Genomic DNA, 19,091 nt, shown 5'->3' with positions numbered 1-19,091 from the left:
AGGCGTGGCTTCACATTAAAATTTTATACGTTTGAAAGTGCTACTAATTAGCAACCTCGCTCGATAATTTCATCCTTAAAATTCCGTGAGTCTTCGACTGTCAATACTTCATTTTTTGCTCCAAGTGTTCGAAAGCCCCTCCTGAATCTCGGAACCAGTAGCAACGTATGCTCGGTTGAGAATTTTCCCAACCATCATATCGTGCACGCCCTCTGCCGGATCAGCACAAGCGTCGGAGATGACGGATACCACGTACTCGGCGTCAGTGGCTGCGACGGCGGTTCTCATGACGCAACCCGATGTGCTCAGACCGGCAAGAATCAGCGACTTGATACCCTTTTTCTGTAGGAAGTCTTCTAAACCAGGCGACTTGAGCGCGGAGACGTAGCCCGGTCTTCTTAAGAAGGTGATGTCATCGCCTTCGCCGACAAGCTCAGCCGGTTCTTCGGCACCGCCTGATTGCATAGCCGCGAGGACGTTTTTGAACATCTCGGGATCCTTGCAAGTGGGGAAGGGTGGAAGGTTGACGTCTATCACGCCGTGTACTACTTGGACACCTAATGACTTTGCCCAAGTCCTCATTTTAACTGCGACGTCTAAGGCTGCTGGTGCCTGTGGACCACCGGCCTTTTGGACAAACATGGTGTGGAAGTCCAGCAGAAGCAAAGCTGTCTGTGAGGGCGAATAGTGGCCCGGTTTGGTTATATCTGCCGTGTCGAACATGGTGGCGTTGACAGATAAGAAAGTGCGTGAGTAGGTATCAAAAGACTAGGCTGTATGATGATTTTTACCGTATTTCTAACAAGATTTTAAATTAAATTTGTCATTCCAGAGGATTAATGTCAATGAGAATACTTGTGTCGCTTGAGTAATTTATCTATCTGGGGTATCTACATTTTCGGTAGCCTTAGCCGGCGTCGGCTCCGGTAAGGGGGCCCACATCCGAACTCGCCTCCGAAAAGGTTTCAATGATACGGGAATAGGGGTTACCAGCAATTATCCGCATCGCAATATAGATCAGTATGTTATTATCTCCGTATTGCTTTGCGATATCGAGTATTCGGAAAACTACCTAAGTAGAATCGAATGAAGAGTCGGCCTGCCAGCAAGCGGGATACTGGATATTTCAATAAACCTTTGTTATCGACATAGTATGATATACTGCGATATTGTCTCGGGGTTATGTATAGATCAAACCATTTGTAGATATCAAGCGTCAATACGTCATTAAGAATCTCTTCCAGTCATGTGATTTCTCTGTAGAGGAAAAGGGAAGAAAAAGAAAAAGGAAGAGGAAAAGGAGGGGGTTGGGGATGTTGTACGACCCTGTACAAGCTAAATTTTCACATAAAAAGAAGAATGTCTATTTCCTCGATATCATATACCGAACGAAGCGTCTCGAGCAAAGAGTAAAGATCCGAAAGCGTATAAGGAGGCCGATCTCCAATTCTCGACCATATGTTGACAACCATGATACAGCATGGTAGACCCCCCCTCCGAAGATATCGCTCGTCGAAATCCTACTACCGTAACTACCGACAAAGCTTTATCTGTTAGCGAAGAGATACTGCCCTATAATATGTGCGGAACCTTGACCGACGGGTTAAGAACCCTCTAGACAAGTACCGTCGCCCTCGAGCTCGTCGCGTGATACGTTGCAGAAATGGGCTCCCAAATAAACCAGACAATTTGCAGCCCATGTAAGCATGAAAATGCAAAGACCCTTGGAAGTAGCTTGGTTCTAGTTCAACTCAGTGCTCCGAAGTCTAGCCTATCGTCACTGAAGAGGTTTGAGGAAAAGACTCGACCTAAGCCAAGGTAAACAAGGTGTATGTATACCAAGGACCCTTATGCAAGCTAGCTTCAGACCAAGAGTGCAATAGCACTGTTCCTGCTTTTGCGATCGGCCTCGTGATAATCCCTACCAACGGCAAGTGCTGTAATGGGTGATAAAAACAGACAGCCGCATGATAGCACGTGGAATTAGTTACCTTCTCGAAACACCTGCAAATTCGACATTTCTCATAGCTCTTAATAACCTTAGCCGCCGGCGTATGAAGAGCAGGGATGTATAGGGAAGAAACCTCAAAGTGTTGAAAATATCATAGTAAGTTTCCAGTCATTTTTGTTACGTCCACCTATCTCTTCGACCGTTCTCCAACCACACAACTTCTTTTGATATGGTCTCGTTTGATTCGCAGTAATCCGAAGCTCCTAGAGTAAGTTAGGAAGCATTGAAAAACGTTCGTTTCCCTAAAAGAGTAAATCGCATAAAAGGACATAATAGTCTAGATGACTTGGGTGGTAAATTGAGGGGCGAAATAACGGAACAGGTTTAGAACGCTCTCCAAACAACGGGAAGCAGTACTAATATCGCTTAGCATAAACATAGAGCTGAAGTTCGAACAATTTACCGCCATCCCCTAATCGTACTAGGTTCTATACTTGACCTACTAACCAACTCGGCAGTTATCACAGAAATATATCAAGACGAGTTCAACTTAGTGAAAGACAATATCAAATATACAAGACTTATTTTGGGGGGATATAGTAGTCTCTTCAATAAATACAGAGCTTCAGATTAGATATAATAAGGCAAATATATTTAGCATGATAGCGCAATATCACGGCATATCACGTCTTGCTGTATCTTCGGTTTAATTCGCCTACAATCATTCTAAGATATATAACATAGGTAAAGCATAATACTATCAGATCGACTGAGTCTCATTTAGCGTACAATAAAGCCTACCTATGGTATTGTGCGTGGCGTTCGCTTTACTCCTTGTTTATACTAACACGTCTCGATCCTGGTCTCCCCCAGAAATTGGAGAAGCTCCGCAACCACAAATACCCGTATGGTCTCGGCCCCTCTCGTCCGCCATGTGGCAAGCAGTAGCACCAAATCCAAATGAGGTTGCAGTGAAATACCCGGCAATACTACATTGCCTCTGGTTATTGTGATCGTGTGGGGAAAATGGGGCCGATCAACCTTGCAGAGGTCTGGTGGACAAGGCAACAACAGGGGGACGACCGGATTGTCTACGAGATCGCCTAGCACATGTGGCTACGTATGCGACAAGATACACACATACAACGGCATATTCAAGGTAAGGGTCAACATTATGCTGGCTCCCTGTAGTAATGGGGGAAGAGCTGTCATCGTGCAGGGAGGTCGCATGGGCATTTATTTCTTAAATCGGGCAACCCAGCACTTGTTTAGGAGACACTTACTCAGACACAGAATACTTTTCTTTCTCTCGTACGAGACGCTCGTCTGGAATCAATATGTCGACAGTCCCGGATAAAGAATGGGGGGTGAAGGATCACTGGAAGGCGATGATTGCGATGACTCTGGTATCCCTGAGTTCATTCCAATATGGTCTCGACTTCGGTATTATAGGAGGTTTACAGGCTATGAGAGGATTCCTACAGGTAAATAGCATTATCCCGACTAAAAATACACTTTCGCTGACCTATGCATTTCAAGGTTTTCGGAGAGGAAGACCCGTCGATTCCCCTTGGATATAACATAGCATCCGACCGACAGCAACTAATTGCTTCTTTGATGGTCCTTGGCGCTTTCGTATCCTCCTCGTCTGCCGGGTTCACTGCCAAATATGCTGGCCGAAAGTTATCTCTGTGGATAGCATGCATTGGTGTCTTTATATCAACTGCTGTGATGCAGACTACCACTAGTATAGGGGGTCTATACGCCGGAAGATTGCTCATCGGTCTTGCTAATGGTCTACTAATGACACATTCCCAACTTTATGGTATGTTTGAAAATCCTAGCTCCTACATTTTGGCTATGTAAATGTACTGATTCAAGCTACAGTGAGTAAATTATATTGCGCTAGCCTGTTTCCCGGTCGAGTTACGAAAGGGGAGAATGGACGATGCAGAAAATCAACAGAAAGAAAAAGGAACCCCATCCACATGCATTATGCCAACGATCAGACTGTTACGAGATACTAACATAAAACAGATTCAGGTACCAACCCATAAAATTGATTGAAATCCTTCCATTACTCAACTTACTTACTCGTCGAAGGAAAGTGTTCCAAGCATATACAGAGGTCTAGGCATTTCCACCTTCTCGTATTGGATCTCGTTTGGTATGGCCCGATTTAATTGCATGTGATTTATCTCTTCTCTAACTGTCTCTTAGGATCCTTGATCGGAACCATTGTCGACAACTTCGCCGCGAAAAACCCTACTAGGGACGCCTACATAACCCCTCTGGGTATCGTCCACATCGTTCCCGGTATCTTGACAATTGGCCTCTTCTTTATCCCCGAGTCGCCTCGATGGCTTGCTGCAAGGGGTGAATTTGAAAAAGCCCAGGATTCCCTACAGTGGTTAAGGCCTCGAGGATGGGCTGTCACAAAGGAGATGGATGACATGAAGACGACACTCGAAGCCGAGGCCCAATTGCAATCTAGCATTGGGTATATAGATCTCTTTAAGAACCGGATTGACGCTCGCAGGACCACTGTTGCTGTACTTGCATTGACCAGCCAAGCTGCGTCTGGAGCTATGTTCGTTATATGTTCGTATATACCCCTTTTAGCCCTCTAACTACTATTACTAATGCAAGCTCAAGCTTACGGAACGTATTTCTTCGAAATGGCCAATGTCGGAAATGCTTTCGAAAACTCCTGCATTCTTACCGGTGTCGGCGTAGCCGCGCTCCTAGCTACCGCTCTTATAATCACGAAGTTCGGCCGTCGGCGACTCATGATGCTTACGGGATTCCTACTCTGTGGTATTTCGCAGTTAGTCATGGCCATAGTCTACACGGTTCAACCCAACACCGAAAGTTCCGGTAAAGCACTCGTCGGAATGAGCGTTCTTTACATAATTGCGTACAACTCTATGGTCGCGCCATATGCGTGGTTGTCTGGAGGAGAGCTCTCTTCGCAACGTCTACGTTCGCACACATTTGGTTTAGCTACTGGAATAGGGTTTTTCTTTGCTGTAAGTCCATCTCATATGGTATGTTGAATTTAGTGCTAACAATACCAGTGGCTTACCAGTATGTTACCGATTGATTCTTACTATTCCGCAAACTAATACCATCTAGCTTTCACTGCGCCCTACTTTATTAACCCCGACTCTCTTAACTGGGGACCCAAGTACGGATATATTGTACGTGATACCTCTTCTCTCCTCTGTGGGCGCCTTGCGGGGCCTGCCCTACAAAAACAGTTACTAACATTTGCTGTTCTAGTGGACTGGAGCTTGTGCCGCGGCCGGTATCTGGATATATTTCTTCCTACCAGAAGTTAAGGATCGCACATTGGAAGAGATTGATGAAATGGTAAGGACCAAGGCCGAAATATGAATAATTGAGAATACTAATAGTTGCGAAATAGTTCGAGGCCCGAGTCCCTGCTCGAAAGTTCCGCAAGTACCGATGCACCGGGCACCACGCAGTCCTCGCCGAGAAAGTTCAGACCGAATATGTCGAGGAGGGCGTTGGAAATAATAAAGCCATCGATGCAAAGAATTAGGGAGAATTGAGGATTTCAAAGACACTGTTGGATTGCCCCTCGTGGGTGCGAGATGACGCGGAGTGGAGGAAAGTGTGTATTGCGATTCGAAATGGTAACATCTCAAGACCAAAAGAACTTAGCAAGTTTTCATAGAGGAGGAGAGCGAGATACAATTGCTATTTACGCATTTATTAAACAATATCATGTGTCTAGACTGAGTGTCTATCTAGTTGCCTAGATGAAAAAAAAAATACATTGTAAATGTTCCACTCAATTAACAATTGATTCAATTCACACATCTACGTTCTAGGTCTATGCAGCAGCGAGTATTTCCTTGACGACATCATCGTATGTCTCTTCGGCGTTCTTCTCCGCGTCAAAGTCGAAAATCCAATCTTGCCTCGGGAACTGGATTATCTCGGGATTCTTCTTGACCTTCTCCCAGTCCGTCTTGTGCCACATGTCTCGTGTGCTTTCACCAGTCTTCTGGGTTGCGCGCACGCGCTCGTATCTAATCTTCTCATGTGCTCTAACGGCAGTTGGAATATTTTCCTTTCCGCCACGGCGCAAACATACTGCGATGACCACGCCGTCCTCAAGCGCCTGTGTAGCTCCTTGAGCGCTTGTAGGTAGGAATGGATGTGCCGAGTCTCCAAGGAGTACGATTCGCCCGGAAGGACTAACCCAGGTGGGTAACGGGTCTCTATAAACCAATTTCCAATCCACAAGCATACTCTCGGGTGTCTTGGAGATAATTCGAGTGCACATCGGATCCCAATCTTTCAAGGCCTCCTTTACTTCCGAAAGTTTCCCGGGGAAACTCCAGGATTCGTCTATGTCGTGCTCGTCGGGGTGAGTCAAGACCCAACAACAGTCAGAGCCGTCCTTTATCGTACTAAATAGGAAGTGCATATCCGGTCCGATCCAACCATTAAATGTATCGCCGTTACTACAGAATTGGGCGGTCTCCGGATCGGCGAGCATGTCCTTATTCGGGAACCTGCAACAGATTAGTTATCACCACATCGAATTAGACGAACATTCCATACCATGCTCTCCAGACAGCGTATCCGCTGCTCTTTGGCTTATCTTCGTAGCCTAGGACAGATTTTCGTGCCTTTGAACGTACTCCGTCGGATGCGATGACTACATCAGCAGCAATCTGGTCGCGCTGTTAGCTAAATGACAACTTGATTGAGAACTTTTAATTAACTAACCTTTTCGCCACTTTCCAACACGATACCAGATTGTTTATCCTCCTCGAAATATGTCTGGATCTTATGTCCTAGGTGGATCGGTATTTGTAGGTCGTCCCTTGCGTAGTTGAAAACTACTTCATGCAACTCGCCTCTGTGGCCATTGAAATTCGGGGCCTCTTGAGAATATTCCGGCGTCTTCTGGTTGATGACAATTTCACCAGTGTCGTATTTATGAATGTTGAAGCCATATTTTCTTAGGTCGATGCTTAGAGGTCGCATGCGCTTGACAACTTCTCCATCTGACCAGCGATGGAATATTCTTCCCGCGTTCGGCCCAAATGAGATAATATCACCAAGTGTTTTCAGTTCGGGAAAGGCTTCGTATATCTCGACATCGTGACCTTGTCTATGGCACTCTATTGCTGCTCCTAAGCCACCGAATCCTATAGAGTAAATGTATTAAAGTCAGAAAGGTCTAATATTGTTATAAAAAGTGTCGCATATGCGTATGACATAGCGCATGTACATACCAGCACCAACCACTATGACTTTCACGCCCGTCTTAGGTCGCTCTGCTGCGCCATTGGTGTGACCGTTAGTTGCCATCTTGATAATCAAGGCGCAGAAGAAATATCCCGAAGCGTACAAAGATGCAATGGAGAGCCCCCCTCGTTGCAGAGTAGGTATTTAGAATACCAGAATTGCGACTGGATAACCAAGGTACTTTAGGTATGTGATGATAACCAATAGGGTGTTGATACTATCGTCGTTTAAATATGCCGGTTGCATCCAAGACTAGACTACTCGATCCTCCAACACGCGATTGCGGGGGCGGGGACGCTCACATGGGGGGGGTTCCCCAAGTCAGTGGAGAGACAACTCTTTCTAGCCATGTGCCCGAGGCCTGAACCAGGGTGCTAGGGTGTTAGGGTACTTGGGGGCGAGACATTCGGCTCGATGAGACACTGATGATGGTTGCGATGCGGGTGGATCGTTGGATAGTTTGTCCGGAGTCTGTACTTGAGGGCTATAGTCTGATCATTGGATAGTGACCTTGTCAGTATACTACCTCCAGACCTTAGCCTATACTTGATTGTTGACCCTCGGCCCAGAACGGCCGATGATACGAAATTCAAGTCATGCCGATGTTCTCGACGACCCCAAGATGTGGTAGCATGGTTTAGTCCGGCGAAACGGGATTCAGGCTCGGCTAGCAAGTAATAGTAGATCAAAGCAACATACAACGGCAACTTCGCCGAAGCCTCGAGTTTTATAGTAGAAACTTGCAGGGTCCTCGTCGCGTATGTTGAACGTGCTACTACACGATCGTCATAGCCTTACAAGATGACTTCGAATCCAGAATGGGGAGAGAAGACTTCCGCCTTAGAAGTTGCTAAGACCTATGCGCAGCAAATTGAAGGCAAAAATGGTACGCTTCTAAAACTTCTATCATCGGAACTCTCTTCGAAGTCCTAGTTCTAATGGTGTTAATTAGTTCTGATCACGGGCGTCGCGCCTGAGGGTGTCGGGGAGGGAACGGCTATCGCTTTCGCGTCTCAAAAGCCGGCGATCCTCATATTGGTGTCTAGGACGAAAGAAAAGCTCGAAGCTATAGCGTCAACCGTTCGTGATCTATACCCAGGAGTTAATGTGCGAACCGTTACGATAGACCTAGCTTCCCAGGCCTCAATCCGTAAGGCGGCTGCCGAAGTCATTGGCTTGATTTCTAAGTTGGATATTTTGGTGAATAACGCCGGTGCGACTTACAACACTCGTAAGTGGACTGCGGAAAGAATTGAGATACAATTCGGCGCAAACCACATTGGTCCATTCCTATTCACAAAGTTATTGTTTCCCCTCTTGAGCGAAGCGGCTAAGCAGTCACCCGCCGGCGCAACTCGTATCATCAACCTTTCCAGCCACGGCCATCGACTCTCCCCGATACGTTTTCACGACTACAATATCGAGAACAAAGAAGTGCCTCCCGAGGAGAAGCCGTTCTCACCTTTACCGCCTACATTTTCAAAGGTGACGGAGGATGGTTATATGGGTACTATTGCGTACGCCCAAAGCAAAACCGCCAATATTCTATTTACCCTATACCTTCAGGAGCATTTGCAGGCGAAAGGCATCACGTCATATGCCGTGCATCCAGGTGGTAAGTAAAAGATATTCAATCTTAGGAAGATTCGACACTAAATCGAGAGGGTATCAGGGGTGACTAGCCATCTGGGCCGAGATCATGATGAGGAGATGGCGGATGCAATCGCCAAAACGTCGAAATTCTGGAAAAATTGCGACCAAGGAGCATCAACGACTCTTGTAGCTGCGGTTGACCCTGCGCTCAATGGTAATGTTCCCCACCTATCACCAAAGAATTAAATCTAATGTGTAACCTCAGTTCCCAGTGGCCTCTACTTGGCCGACTGCCAATTCTTTCCCAGCGCGGACCACGCAAAGGATCCATCCACTGCCGAGCGCCTGTGGCACTTGAGCGAAGATCTGATTGGAGAGAAATTCGATCTTGAATGATATTGTTTTCTGCGCGAATGTGTACTTAGTATTATGAAGTAAATAGAGGGACCGCCCGGGTTCATACCCACGTTCCTGTATGTAAGAGGAATCTAGATGGTATGCTCACTCCATATCTCATAGACGCCATCACACCATCTGATGCAAGATTTATTAGCATGGCTAGGCATGCCGAATATCAGATGTTCCGGGTCATCTAGGCGGAAGTATTTATAGGTCGAATCTCCCGGATTAATCAATATCCACGCTGGTTCCGTGCCACATTTCTGTTTCGAGCTTAGCTATAACGCAGTATTGATTAATCCCCTTAATGCGACACAGGAACAGTCTTCCTCGCAAGCCTAAAATGGCACGAAAAACATTCCGTTCATTCGCTGAATGTGTAAAGTTGTGAGACCTTTTACTCGGCTAAATCGGATGTATATCTTAGCAACACCTTTCCTAAGCGAGCTTGTGCTTGTGCTCTCGGCGTGCCATGACAAACCCAAGCAATTATGGCGACAGGAAAACATTTTCTAAATGTTTTCCCGTGGCGCTTAGGATGTTCATCTCATCTTTGTTACGGATACATTTGGGATCTGTGTTGAGCTGACTATTTCGCCGGGTATCGCTGGGTCGCAGGCACATTCATAATGAAGCTGACAACTGTGGGTGCTCTCGTTGGAGCTTGGGCTGGTTATGTGGCGGCGGAAACATTGAGCACTCGTGAAGTTGCTCATAACATACCAACAGGATGGAGATTCGAGCAAAAAGCAAAAGCAGAAGAACTCATCAGGTTGTCAATCGTCCTCAAGCAGCCGAGGATAGCCGAGCTCAAAGCTAGGCTCGACCGCATCAGCAATCCATCGAACGCTGAATATGGGCATCATCTCACGAGGGACGAAGCAAAAGCATACCAGATCCCAGATCGAAATGCGTTAAATCAAGTTCACTCATGGCTCAAATCCAATAGGATCACAAATGTGACCACGGATGGTTCGATAATCCATGTTACTTCGACGGTCGCGGAAGTAAATAGAATTTTTCACACCACCCTCGGCCAGTATTCCTTCCAAGGGTCATCGTCGTTTTTACGCACTCAAGCGTACTCGTTACCCCGAGTATTGGACGGGAATGTCGAGTTCATATATCCGATCTCCAACTTTATGGCGCCGCCTCAATCCAGACTGAAAACCAAATCTCATCGGAAATCATTCGCAATGCTAGCCAATGCCGACGATCAGCCCTGTCCATCTGGAGTTACTCCGGGATGCCTCAAGAATCTTTATAACGTGACTTACGCCAACACCACAACGCCTATCAAATCCCCTGTTCGATTTGGTATAGCCGGATTCCTTGAGCAGTGGATTAAGTACGACGATGTTTCCGAATTTCTGGGTACTTATTCGCCTGAGCTTGGGCCGTTGGACTATAACTTCACGATAGCCACGCTGAATAATGGCACGAACCCCCAGCCTAACACACCAGAATCGAAAGCTGGGCTTGAGGCCAGCTTAGACGTAGAATACGCCATGGCTCTCGGCTACCCGACTAACGTGATTTATTATTCGACTGGAGGGAGGGGTGAGAAGGTTGATCACAACGGTGATCTGCTTCCATCCAACCGGAGCGACAACGAGCCGTATTTGGAGTTCTTTCAATACCTTTTAAACCTCAGCGACGAGGAGATACCTCATGTAGTGAGTATCTCATATGCCGACGACGAACAGTCCGTACCAGCCCCTTATGCAACTCGCGTGTGCGACGTTTTGGCTCTTGTAGCAGCGCGTGGAGTAACTGTTCTTTCCGGCTCTGGGGACGGTGGTGCCAGCGGGATTGGACAAAATGAATGCTACAGTAATGACGGCGAAAGACGTAAAATGTTTCTTCCCACATTCCCCGCTAGCTGTCCGTACGTCACATCTGTAGGTGCGACGGGCAACAGTTTGCCTCTTGAGGGAGCCGACTTCAGCACAGGCGGGTTCAGCAATTACTTCGCCAGACCGGAGTGGCAGAAGGGTGTTGTTGATGACTATATAAACATTCTGAACGGGTCGCATCGGGGACTTTTCAACGAAACGGGTCGAGCGTTCCCAGATATTAGCGCCTCCGGGACGAACTACGTCATCCAGGTAGGAGGCTATCAAACCGACGTGCTTGGTACTAGTGCGAGCACACCGGTGGTCGCGGCTTTAGTGGCGCTGATCAACGATTCGAGGTTGAAGTCTGGGAAGAATAGTACTGGCTGGCTCAACCCGGTGTTATATTCCCCGGAAGTGAGAGGGGTTCTGCAAGACGTTACTACCGGGGTCAGCCAGAACTGTGTGTTTGGCACTGAAAAGGAACCCGGGTGGGAAAGTGTAGAAGGGTATGACTGTGTGACAGGTCTTGGCTCCATTGGGGACTTCACAAAGCTGTTGGGCGTATTGGGATAATTCTAGGGGCATGAGTTTTGGTTGAGGTATTAGAAATCGTGAATCGTATAGCTTCCTAGTTATTTAACACGTTATTTCGGTCCATGATCGCCGAATTTTTCTTGGGCGAATATTAATAGCTGCGGACATACTGGCCAATGATAATTGGGTTAAAAGGGTTTGTCATCGAGTGTGTGCTATAGGTGTAATTGATTCAGCTGGCATCTCTATATTCAACAAGAGGAATACTTGTGTTTTGATATAGATAACCGCCTCTAGAAAAAAGAAATTTCCACACGCTTCTTGTTGGATTAAGATGTGTGCGATTGTTAGTGGTATAGTTTTATGGTGATATCCTTGAGGTCTCGGTCGGATCACCATTTACCTACATCGGGTACGAACCCCTAGGTCAGTTATAATCTCGAGATTCCTCAAGCGTGAGTTGTCCCTATGAATTACCTTGAACAGTGGCATGAGGATTGTGTTAGCTTTTAGAAAATATTATTGAAATTTGAAGGTACGTTCCATAACTCTTCTATCGTACATAATATGATTTGATCGGTGTTCAGTGATCGTCGACGTTGGCTTTCGAGGGACCACAACTCCACGATGTGGTCCGTGAAGATATAATATCTAACAGCAGTGGCTTATAAACAATGTCTTTTCGTACTTGGATATGGAGGTTGACAGTCGTTGTTGAGAGTTACAATTTTCATCGGACAGGCGTTAATTGAACGGGCAATGGTGTTTTATCCCAGACGATATAAAGATTTTTCTGTTGGCTGAGCCAATTCTGACTATGCGGATCGTTTGTTGGTTGTATATCAAAATTGAACACCATGCGAGCGAGAATGAGACGCATCTCAATAAGGGCCAGGCTATTGTGTATCCGCATCAGCTTACGAATTTCATCGAAGGGAAGAAGAATAGGGTCGATGGGTTTGTGCGTACTTTTGACCGATGCAGTCCCGTGAGCCGGTGAAGAATGGCTTAAAAGCCTCCCGAGCATCAGTCGCGTATTTCGGATCACCGGTGAATCGTTCTGGATGAAAGTCCTCGTGGTCTCGCCACAAATTTGGAGCACGATAGAGTGCCCATGGCCAGATGCCGACGACAGTCTATATTTCAAGTTAACCGATGTGTTCAGCACGGTATTTATATAATAATCAACCAACATTCTTAGGGACGGGTGTTCCCGCAATAATTGTATCCTTATCTGTTAGCCGTAAAGAAGGTGAGCCTGTCTGCGGGAAAAGTCTTAGAGCTTCATCTAAGCAGGCTCCGAGATAGGGTAGGCGAGACACAGCGCTAGCTGTAATCTGGCTTTCATCTTGGAATGCTGAACGAACTTCGGCCTTTAACTTCTCGAATTTATCCGGGTTGTCAATTAGCAATGACGTCGCGGCTGTCAGCGTACCGGCGCTTGTTTCGGCCCCGGCGCCGACGATAACGTTTGTATTAACGATGAGTTCTGACATGGAAGATTTCTTAAAGACGTTAGAATTGGCTATGTTAAATCGTTTTCGGACGCTTGGGGTAACCTACTTTGCCATCTTGAAGGCGTACAAGAGGGTTAATCAAATCTGGTCGATCACCAACCTTGAGACGCTTCTCTACCATTGGTTTGACCATCTCATCATGAAGGCGCATAGGGCCCTTAGCAGCTATGCTTAGGACGGGATTTAAAAGTTGTGCCAGAGCAGGATACATGTTTATGGCGGTGAGAAAGCCCATGGGCTTCCCACCTTCGATCATGGCAGTGATCCAAGGGTGCAGATCATCGCTTTCAAGGCATTTGAAAGATTCTCCCACAGCTAGATCGCAGATGATATCGAAGACAACATAACGATACCACAGCTCTAGATTTAAGGGGCCTTCCTTGCACTTCTCCTTTAGCCGCCGCATCATTAAGTCCACATACTGAACTATCATCGGCTCTTGTGCCCTTAGAGAAGCATCAGAAAAGCCAGGAGCTAGCGTCCTACGAAGGGCACGGTGGTGCTCTTTGCTGATTGTGTTTTGTATGTGTGGCTGCAAGAAGGTAGGCACGCCATACATGCCAATCCTACGCAGAGATCTCGTTAGCTTTGAGATAGACGGATTGTAATCAATTGGCGTGGGAAAACGGGCCACTAACCATTTGGGGATTTCGGAGGCGCCGCCACCCATTACATCGCGCCACGCGCGAGGATCCTGAAAGGCTAGCTCATTAGGAGCGATACGAACTACAGGACCGTACTTCTTATGAATATCGGCCAAATCGAAGACGAGCCTACCGCGAAGTAGGGCGATAGTCCACGGAAGCCTACTAGCACGGTAGAAGAGAGGACCCGGGAAAGAGGCGAGCGGGTGTAAGAAGAGGTTATAGAGGACGTTGCTAGCAATGTAGAGCGCGGTCTACAGAAATGATGACAGGTCTGAGTTAGCATTTTTCTTCATCTGCTATGTACAAGTAGCGTTTCCCTGGGTATAATTAGGGAAAAAATATTGTGGAGATATAATTCTTACCCCGACAAGAATGGTTCCGGCGATGCTCATGTAATCCGCTGATTGAAGCAAACTCATTGTGTTCAAGGTTTAGATAATACTGCGACAACCATGAAGAAAAAAACAGAAAACATCTGAGGATGTATGTAATAAGTCTAGTGAGGAATTGAGAGTGACGGCGAGGATGATGAATCCCATGTTTTTGATTTGCTGACTCGCATATGTCGTGGGTCATGCCGTACATATAGCAACCTGTGCTATCCATTATAACCCGCAAAGCCAGGTGTGGACCCCCCTTGTTTAGGGTGCCGGGGATGACTATGACTGTACGTATCTGGGGCTCTAGAGCTCTAGAAGGATTGCTGCGGCGCCCTACTGCACGGTACTTACTACCCTAAGCCGCCAGGCACCCAGTCCTTAGGTTATCGTATATCACTTAGGTAGACATCGTACCGATCCTTTGTCGGCTCTGATAGGTGATTCGGATAGAATCTTGGGGTCTTGAACCATTCCATATCGGATCCAAATGGGGTAGGTACATAATATTAACGCTTACATGCGAGGATCAGTACATATTATATCCTGACGATACGTTGTATTTTACCTGGGTATGTATCTAGCAGGTAGACATTCTTGGATTCGACTTTTTCAAGTACATATTTGCTGGCATGGTCAGCTCTAAAGCTGGGCGATCTCCTGGTCGAGGATGAATGAAAAGAAAGCGTGAAAGGATGATGACGGGAATAAAGAGGAGAAAGACGAGAGAGACAAGAAATATGAGAGACTCGGGGAAGGATGGTAGGGGTATCCAGGTATCTACCTATTAATTGAGTGTACTAATATGTATAATTTATGCACATTACGTACATTTATGTACATTTAATGTTCAATGTCTCACCATCTACAAAATCTATAGTTGAAGGTAAGATTTTCGATTCCGGCACGCACTGGTAAGACCGATGTAAGTACTTAGGTACCTACTTACCAGATCTGTCATTCGTCCACCAATTCATTAACATTTAAGCTAATGTTTACCAACCCCACACCAGCTCTCAAGTAGCTAAACCAACTTGGGCAATCACCACTTCCCATTTAGTAAATTATACTTTGATAATCTATGGGTACATCCACCATCGCGCATCACAGCATCAGCATCTTCACAACTCAACTACATACAAATACTAAGTATGTATCCTAATACCTCTCTACATTTATACAACTAAATGCAATTGATACAGGTACACAATCACATACGTTTTGCACTTACAAACATATCCACATACCTTTCTCTCCGTCAGATGACATACCATATATGCGCATTGTCATATTGTCAAGGTGCTGACGGTCGCGTTGAAGTTCTTTAGACGTGTGTAACTTATTCATATTCGTCGTCATCTACCTATCTTTTACGCGACGAATAACTCCGCCTATTCATATATTCATATTTTCGTACATTCACATATCACCGCCGTTTTATCGCAAACTTGAAAAGTTGTACCATTGAAGTTCCTTCGGCGTCTCCAACTTTATATCCGACGCGTCGGCACGCGTCTTTGTTCCCCATTCCGGTCTCCCATCCATGAGGCCTGCTTCGAAGCCTATTGAATCCGAATCGCGGCAAGATTACTGACCTTGACCGTCAGTTTCACAGAGGTCGGCGGCGGAGGAAGAGGAGGAGAAGCAGTGGGAAGGCTTGACGAATAGGCGCGGTCTCGCCCTCGGCTTGGGACTCCGCCCGTATCCGAACTACCTACGCACTCGGATCTTTACAGCGCGATGACGCCTATACGAGGTCTTTGTATAACAATCCTATAGGTTAACCTCGCTTCTCACGTCACAAAATGCCGATACTTGAGGTCAAACCCACGTCTTCGGAACTCCTCCAATATGTCGCCGACTCTCTCGGGAAAGCAAGAAAAGTGGTCATAATTACCGGCGCTGGAATAAGCACCAATTCTGGCATTCCTGTACGATTCCTATTACACTATTCCCACCCAAGCATAACTAATTAATTTCATAGGACTTCCGGTCGGAAAATGGGCTCTACTCGCTCATCCAAGCCCAATTCGAGCGAGCAGAAGCCGGTCGCAGTAAGGATTCCGAGACCCAGACCGTAGATTTCCCCGCAAGCGAACGTCCTACGAAGAGAAGAAGAATATCACACGCGGAACGCAACGAGGCTCCGGAAACTCCAACGGCTTCAGATGGTTACAAGAGTCAAGATGGGATAAATATCTCGATCAACAGCGGCGATGTTGTAGATACTGTGAATCCAGCTTCAACAAATGACAATATTGCGAAGCAAGGAACCACCTCTTCAACTTCCATACTGCCATTATCACGACTTACTCGATCACAATCGTCACTACGGCCGCCTTTACCTCGACACCTCACTCAATCTTCCGCACGATCTTCTATTAGCCAAGAATCGCTATTCTCAGCTCCTCAACCCTCAAGCGCCTCAACTTCATCCCAAACGGATGACTCGTCTACCTACGTGGCAGAACGTGTCGGTGGTTTCCAAATAAAGTCCGCAACCCCAAGAGGCCTCTTAAGCGAGACATTCGCCTCCTCTCCATTATCTTCTCCACCACCCATCTTATTTGATCCTTACGAGAACGCGAATTCGACTACGGATGGCAGTTCGCATACGGGCGTTGAATGTTCCGACACGTCCGACTCTGAGGATACACAAAACTCCTTGGATTTACTTTCTTCCCAGACATCCAACTCTAGCTTACGTAATATGAAAGGCCGCGACCTCTTCGATTGTAACATCTGGGCCGATCCACTGAAGACCTCCGTGTTCTACCGATTTGCTACTACGTTAAGGCAAAAAGTAAAAGAAGTTGAACCGACCGCAACACATCGCTTCATCGCCCAGCTGCGTGACGTTGGGAAGTTGGCAAGGGTGTATACGCAGAACATAGATGAAATCGAGAAGAAGATCGGCCTTTCCACCGATTTGAAAAGCGGCGCAGGAAATCGGAGAAGAAAGTCAACTAAGCAGCAACTCATAGACTCGGAGAAAGAGTCTAAGGAAAATATGGACTTGGTTAAGAATGAAGAGGATCCCAATTGCTTAGATACTAAGCAACAACCCTCAAACTCGGAGAACTCTAGTCGAAACAATCCACGAATAATCACCACTCAGGACAGAGGCGTCGAGTGTGTATTCCTCCATGGTTCTCTACATGCCCTCCGCTGTTTTGTGTGCGGAAAACTCTGTGATTGGGATGAGGCTGGCAGGGAATCTTGTACAATGCTAGGCGAACAACCTGAATGTCCGCATTGTGCAGGAGCAACCGCCGCACGTCAAGAAAAGGGGAAGAGGGCTTTGGGAATTGGCAAGCTTCGTCCAGACATTGTCCTCTACGGCGAAGAACATCCTCAATCCGACCTTATATCCCCTATCGTTCAACATGACCTTTCCGCTGGCCCCGATCTTCTCCTAGTCCTAGGCACAAGCCTCAGGGTACACGGACTCAAGGTGATGGTGAAGGAATTTGCTAAGGCCGTACATAATAAGGGAGGCAAGGTTATCTTCATCAACCTAACAAAGCCATCTGAGAGCGTCTGGGGCGACATATTAGATTATTGGATTGAGTGGGACTGCGATGCCTGGGTTGACGACCTGAAATATAGAAAGCCTCATCTTTGGCTTTCGCCGGACGAGATTATAGAGTATGAAAAACAGAAGCGCGAAACATTAGCCGAAAAGAAGAGGGAGAATATGTCTAAGAAGCGTGAAAGTATCGCTGAGAGAAAGCGTGAGAGCCTGGGCGAGAAGAGGCGACATACCATCGAAGGGGATAAACTTCGGCCGCCACCGAAGAACCCATCCTCCATGAGAAACGATTACCAATGCGGCGCGTATGTAGTCTGGGAGATTTTTCAAGCTCTGGCTAAGATTAGTGATCGCCCTTTCGATAATCTCGGATATACACCACCTCGGATACCTCCTCCCGCTGCTCCACCTCCGGGTCCGAATCCCGCGGCGGGATCTTTGGCTCGTGTGGCCGTGAAGGCGAAGAAAGCAAGGAAATCTGCCCCAGCAGCTCTCGTTGCTTCTTCCGATCCGGGAATCAAGGCTAAATCTGCCACTCCCAGAACCAAGTTGCCTACCCTAAGCAGCCGGAGCCAGTACGCCAAAGCTGCTCAAGAGCTTGCGCGCTCCAGTAAACCGTCAACACCAGTCAGGTTAGCCGAACTAAACGGGCTTCCACGACCACACGAAAAGAGTAGAACACCCCCATACGTCGCACCTAGTTCCATTACTGCTGCCGTCAAGATCAATCCGCGTCGGCGGAAGCGGAAGATGATCGAGGGTGTCCCAGTCGGCGGTATACTTCCACGGGCCCAGAAGCCAGCGTTACCGCTTCCCCCTGTCACCAATATCAGGAAAGGAGTTAAGATCATACCTAAGAAAGAACCAGCTATATCCACTGCGAGCGATATACTTTCCCCGAAAGGTCCGATTTTACCCCCTTTTCATCCTGGATGGGAACGTTCACCCCCAGCAAGGATTGAACCACTAGAACCGAACCTAAATGTATCGCCGCCGAGCCCTCTAGCCGATATACCTCAAGTAGCACGGCCGCAGGTCTTCAGTCTACGTCAAGCTACTCATCCAATGATTTTCAGTGACCCGCTCATAAAGTTACAGTATGAAGGTACAAATTATAGAAGACCGCCTCAAGGGACGTCCATTCATGATAAAACCCCTAGCCCGTCAGACCAACTCCGATGGGAATTAGCTCAACAAGAGGCACTAGAAGGGGCCCAGGCACTTGAAGGGCTAAGGCGCTCTAGATGAGACGACGTTCTAGCTCTGGGCTAGCCTTTTTTGTTTTGATAGAATTATACTTATGTCTAGTAGAATACTTTAAATATTCAGCCCATTACTATACCCTTTTTCTACCGCCAGTAACCGTCACTCGCTAGTTCGGTGAGTGTCCAGAACGATTTCAGGGTTTATACGT

General features: G+C 46.9%; 7 protein-coding genes across 7 annotated transcripts; 4 read left to right on the top strand and 3 right to left on the bottom strand.

The window, feature by feature from the left end:
* Positions 1–108: 108 nt before the first annotated feature.
* On the bottom strand, positions 109–723 carry F4822DRAFT_433685 (Isochorismatase hydrolase; the record flags this gene model as incomplete). The annotated part of the gene is made up of 1 exon (XM_051461876.1): positions 109–723. The coding sequence occupies one exon, from the start codon at positions 721–723 to the stop codon at positions 109–111; it is 615 nt and encodes a 204-aa protein (XP_051309519.1).
* A 2,565-nt stretch (positions 724–3,288) lies between these two features.
* Positions 3,289–5,516, top strand: F4822DRAFT_438605 (putative maltose permease; the record flags this gene model as incomplete). Its single annotated transcript, XM_051462538.1, has 8 exons — positions 3,289–3,435; positions 3,491–3,780; positions 4,060–4,118; positions 4,172–4,552; positions 4,607–4,984; positions 5,087–5,151; positions 5,234–5,323; positions 5,379–5,516. The coding sequence occupies 8 exons, from the start codon at positions 3,289–3,291 to the stop codon at positions 5,514–5,516; spliced, it is 1,548 nt and encodes a 515-aa protein (XP_051309518.1).
* A 257-nt stretch (positions 5,517–5,773) lies between these two features.
* F4822DRAFT_49422 (FAD/NAD(P)-binding domain-containing protein) lies at positions 5,774–7,778 on the bottom strand. The gene is made up of 4 exons (XM_051463570.1): positions 7,228–7,778; positions 6,716–7,140; positions 6,548–6,660; positions 5,774–6,498 (listed from the first exon to the last, which is right to left on the bottom strand). The coding sequence occupies exons 1-4, from the start codon at positions 7,301–7,303 to the stop codon at positions 5,811–5,813; spliced, it is 1,302 nt and encodes a 433-aa protein (XP_051309517.1). The 5' UTR covers positions 7,304–7,778; the 3' UTR covers positions 5,774–5,810.
* Positions 7,482–9,545, top strand: F4822DRAFT_49286 (retinol dehydrogenase 13). The gene is made up of 5 exons (XM_051463567.1): positions 7,482–7,753; positions 7,810–8,126; positions 8,193–8,855; positions 8,913–9,047; positions 9,099–9,545. Exons 2-5 carry the CDS (start codon positions 8,042–8,044, stop codon positions 9,227–9,229), a joined length of 1,014 nt encoding a protein of 337 aa, XP_051309516.1. The 5' UTR covers positions 7,482–7,753; positions 7,810–8,041; the 3' UTR covers positions 9,230–9,545.
* Positions 9,546–11,724, top strand: F4822DRAFT_49287 (subtilisin-like protein). The gene has a single exon (XM_051463568.1). The coding sequence runs from the start codon at positions 9,862–9,864 to the stop codon at positions 11,641–11,643; it is 1,782 nt and encodes a 593-aa protein (XP_051309515.1). The 5' UTR covers positions 9,546–9,861; the 3' UTR covers positions 11,644–11,724.
* Positions 11,725–12,168: 444 nt separating this feature from the next.
* On the bottom strand, positions 12,169–14,325 carry F4822DRAFT_49333 (isotrichodermin C-15 hydroxylase). Its single transcript, XM_051463569.1, has 6 exons — positions 14,131–14,325; positions 13,760–14,019; positions 13,168–13,687; positions 12,798–13,109; positions 12,574–12,740; positions 12,169–12,500 (listed from the first exon to the last, which is right to left on the bottom strand). The coding sequence occupies exons 1-6, from the start codon at positions 14,185–14,187 to the stop codon at positions 12,335–12,337; spliced, it is 1,482 nt and encodes a 493-aa protein (XP_051309514.1). The 5' UTR covers positions 14,188–14,325; the 3' UTR covers positions 12,169–12,334.
* Positions 14,326–15,276: 951 nt separating this feature from the next.
* Positions 15,277–19,071, top strand: F4822DRAFT_49177 (DHS-like NAD/FAD-binding domain-containing protein). Its single transcript, XM_051463565.1, has 2 exons — positions 15,277–16,076; positions 16,130–19,071. Exons 1-2 carry the CDS (start codon positions 15,951–15,953, stop codon positions 18,923–18,925), a joined length of 2,922 nt encoding a protein of 973 aa, XP_051309513.1. The 5' UTR covers positions 15,277–15,950; the 3' UTR covers positions 18,926–19,071.
* Positions 19,072–19,091: the final 20 nt, after the last annotated feature.

The sequence above is a fragment of the Hypoxylon trugodes genome (genome assembly GCF_022578975.1).
Source record: "Hypoxylon trugodes strain CBS 135444 unplaced genomic scaffold F4822scaffold_10, whole genome shotgun sequence".
Taxonomy (NCBI): domain Eukaryota; kingdom Fungi; phylum Ascomycota; class Sordariomycetes; order Xylariales; family Hypoxylaceae; genus Hypoxylon; species Hypoxylon trugodes.
The sequence above is the reverse complement of the archived record's forward strand: the minus strand, read 5'-3'. Positions and strand labels throughout refer to the sequence as shown.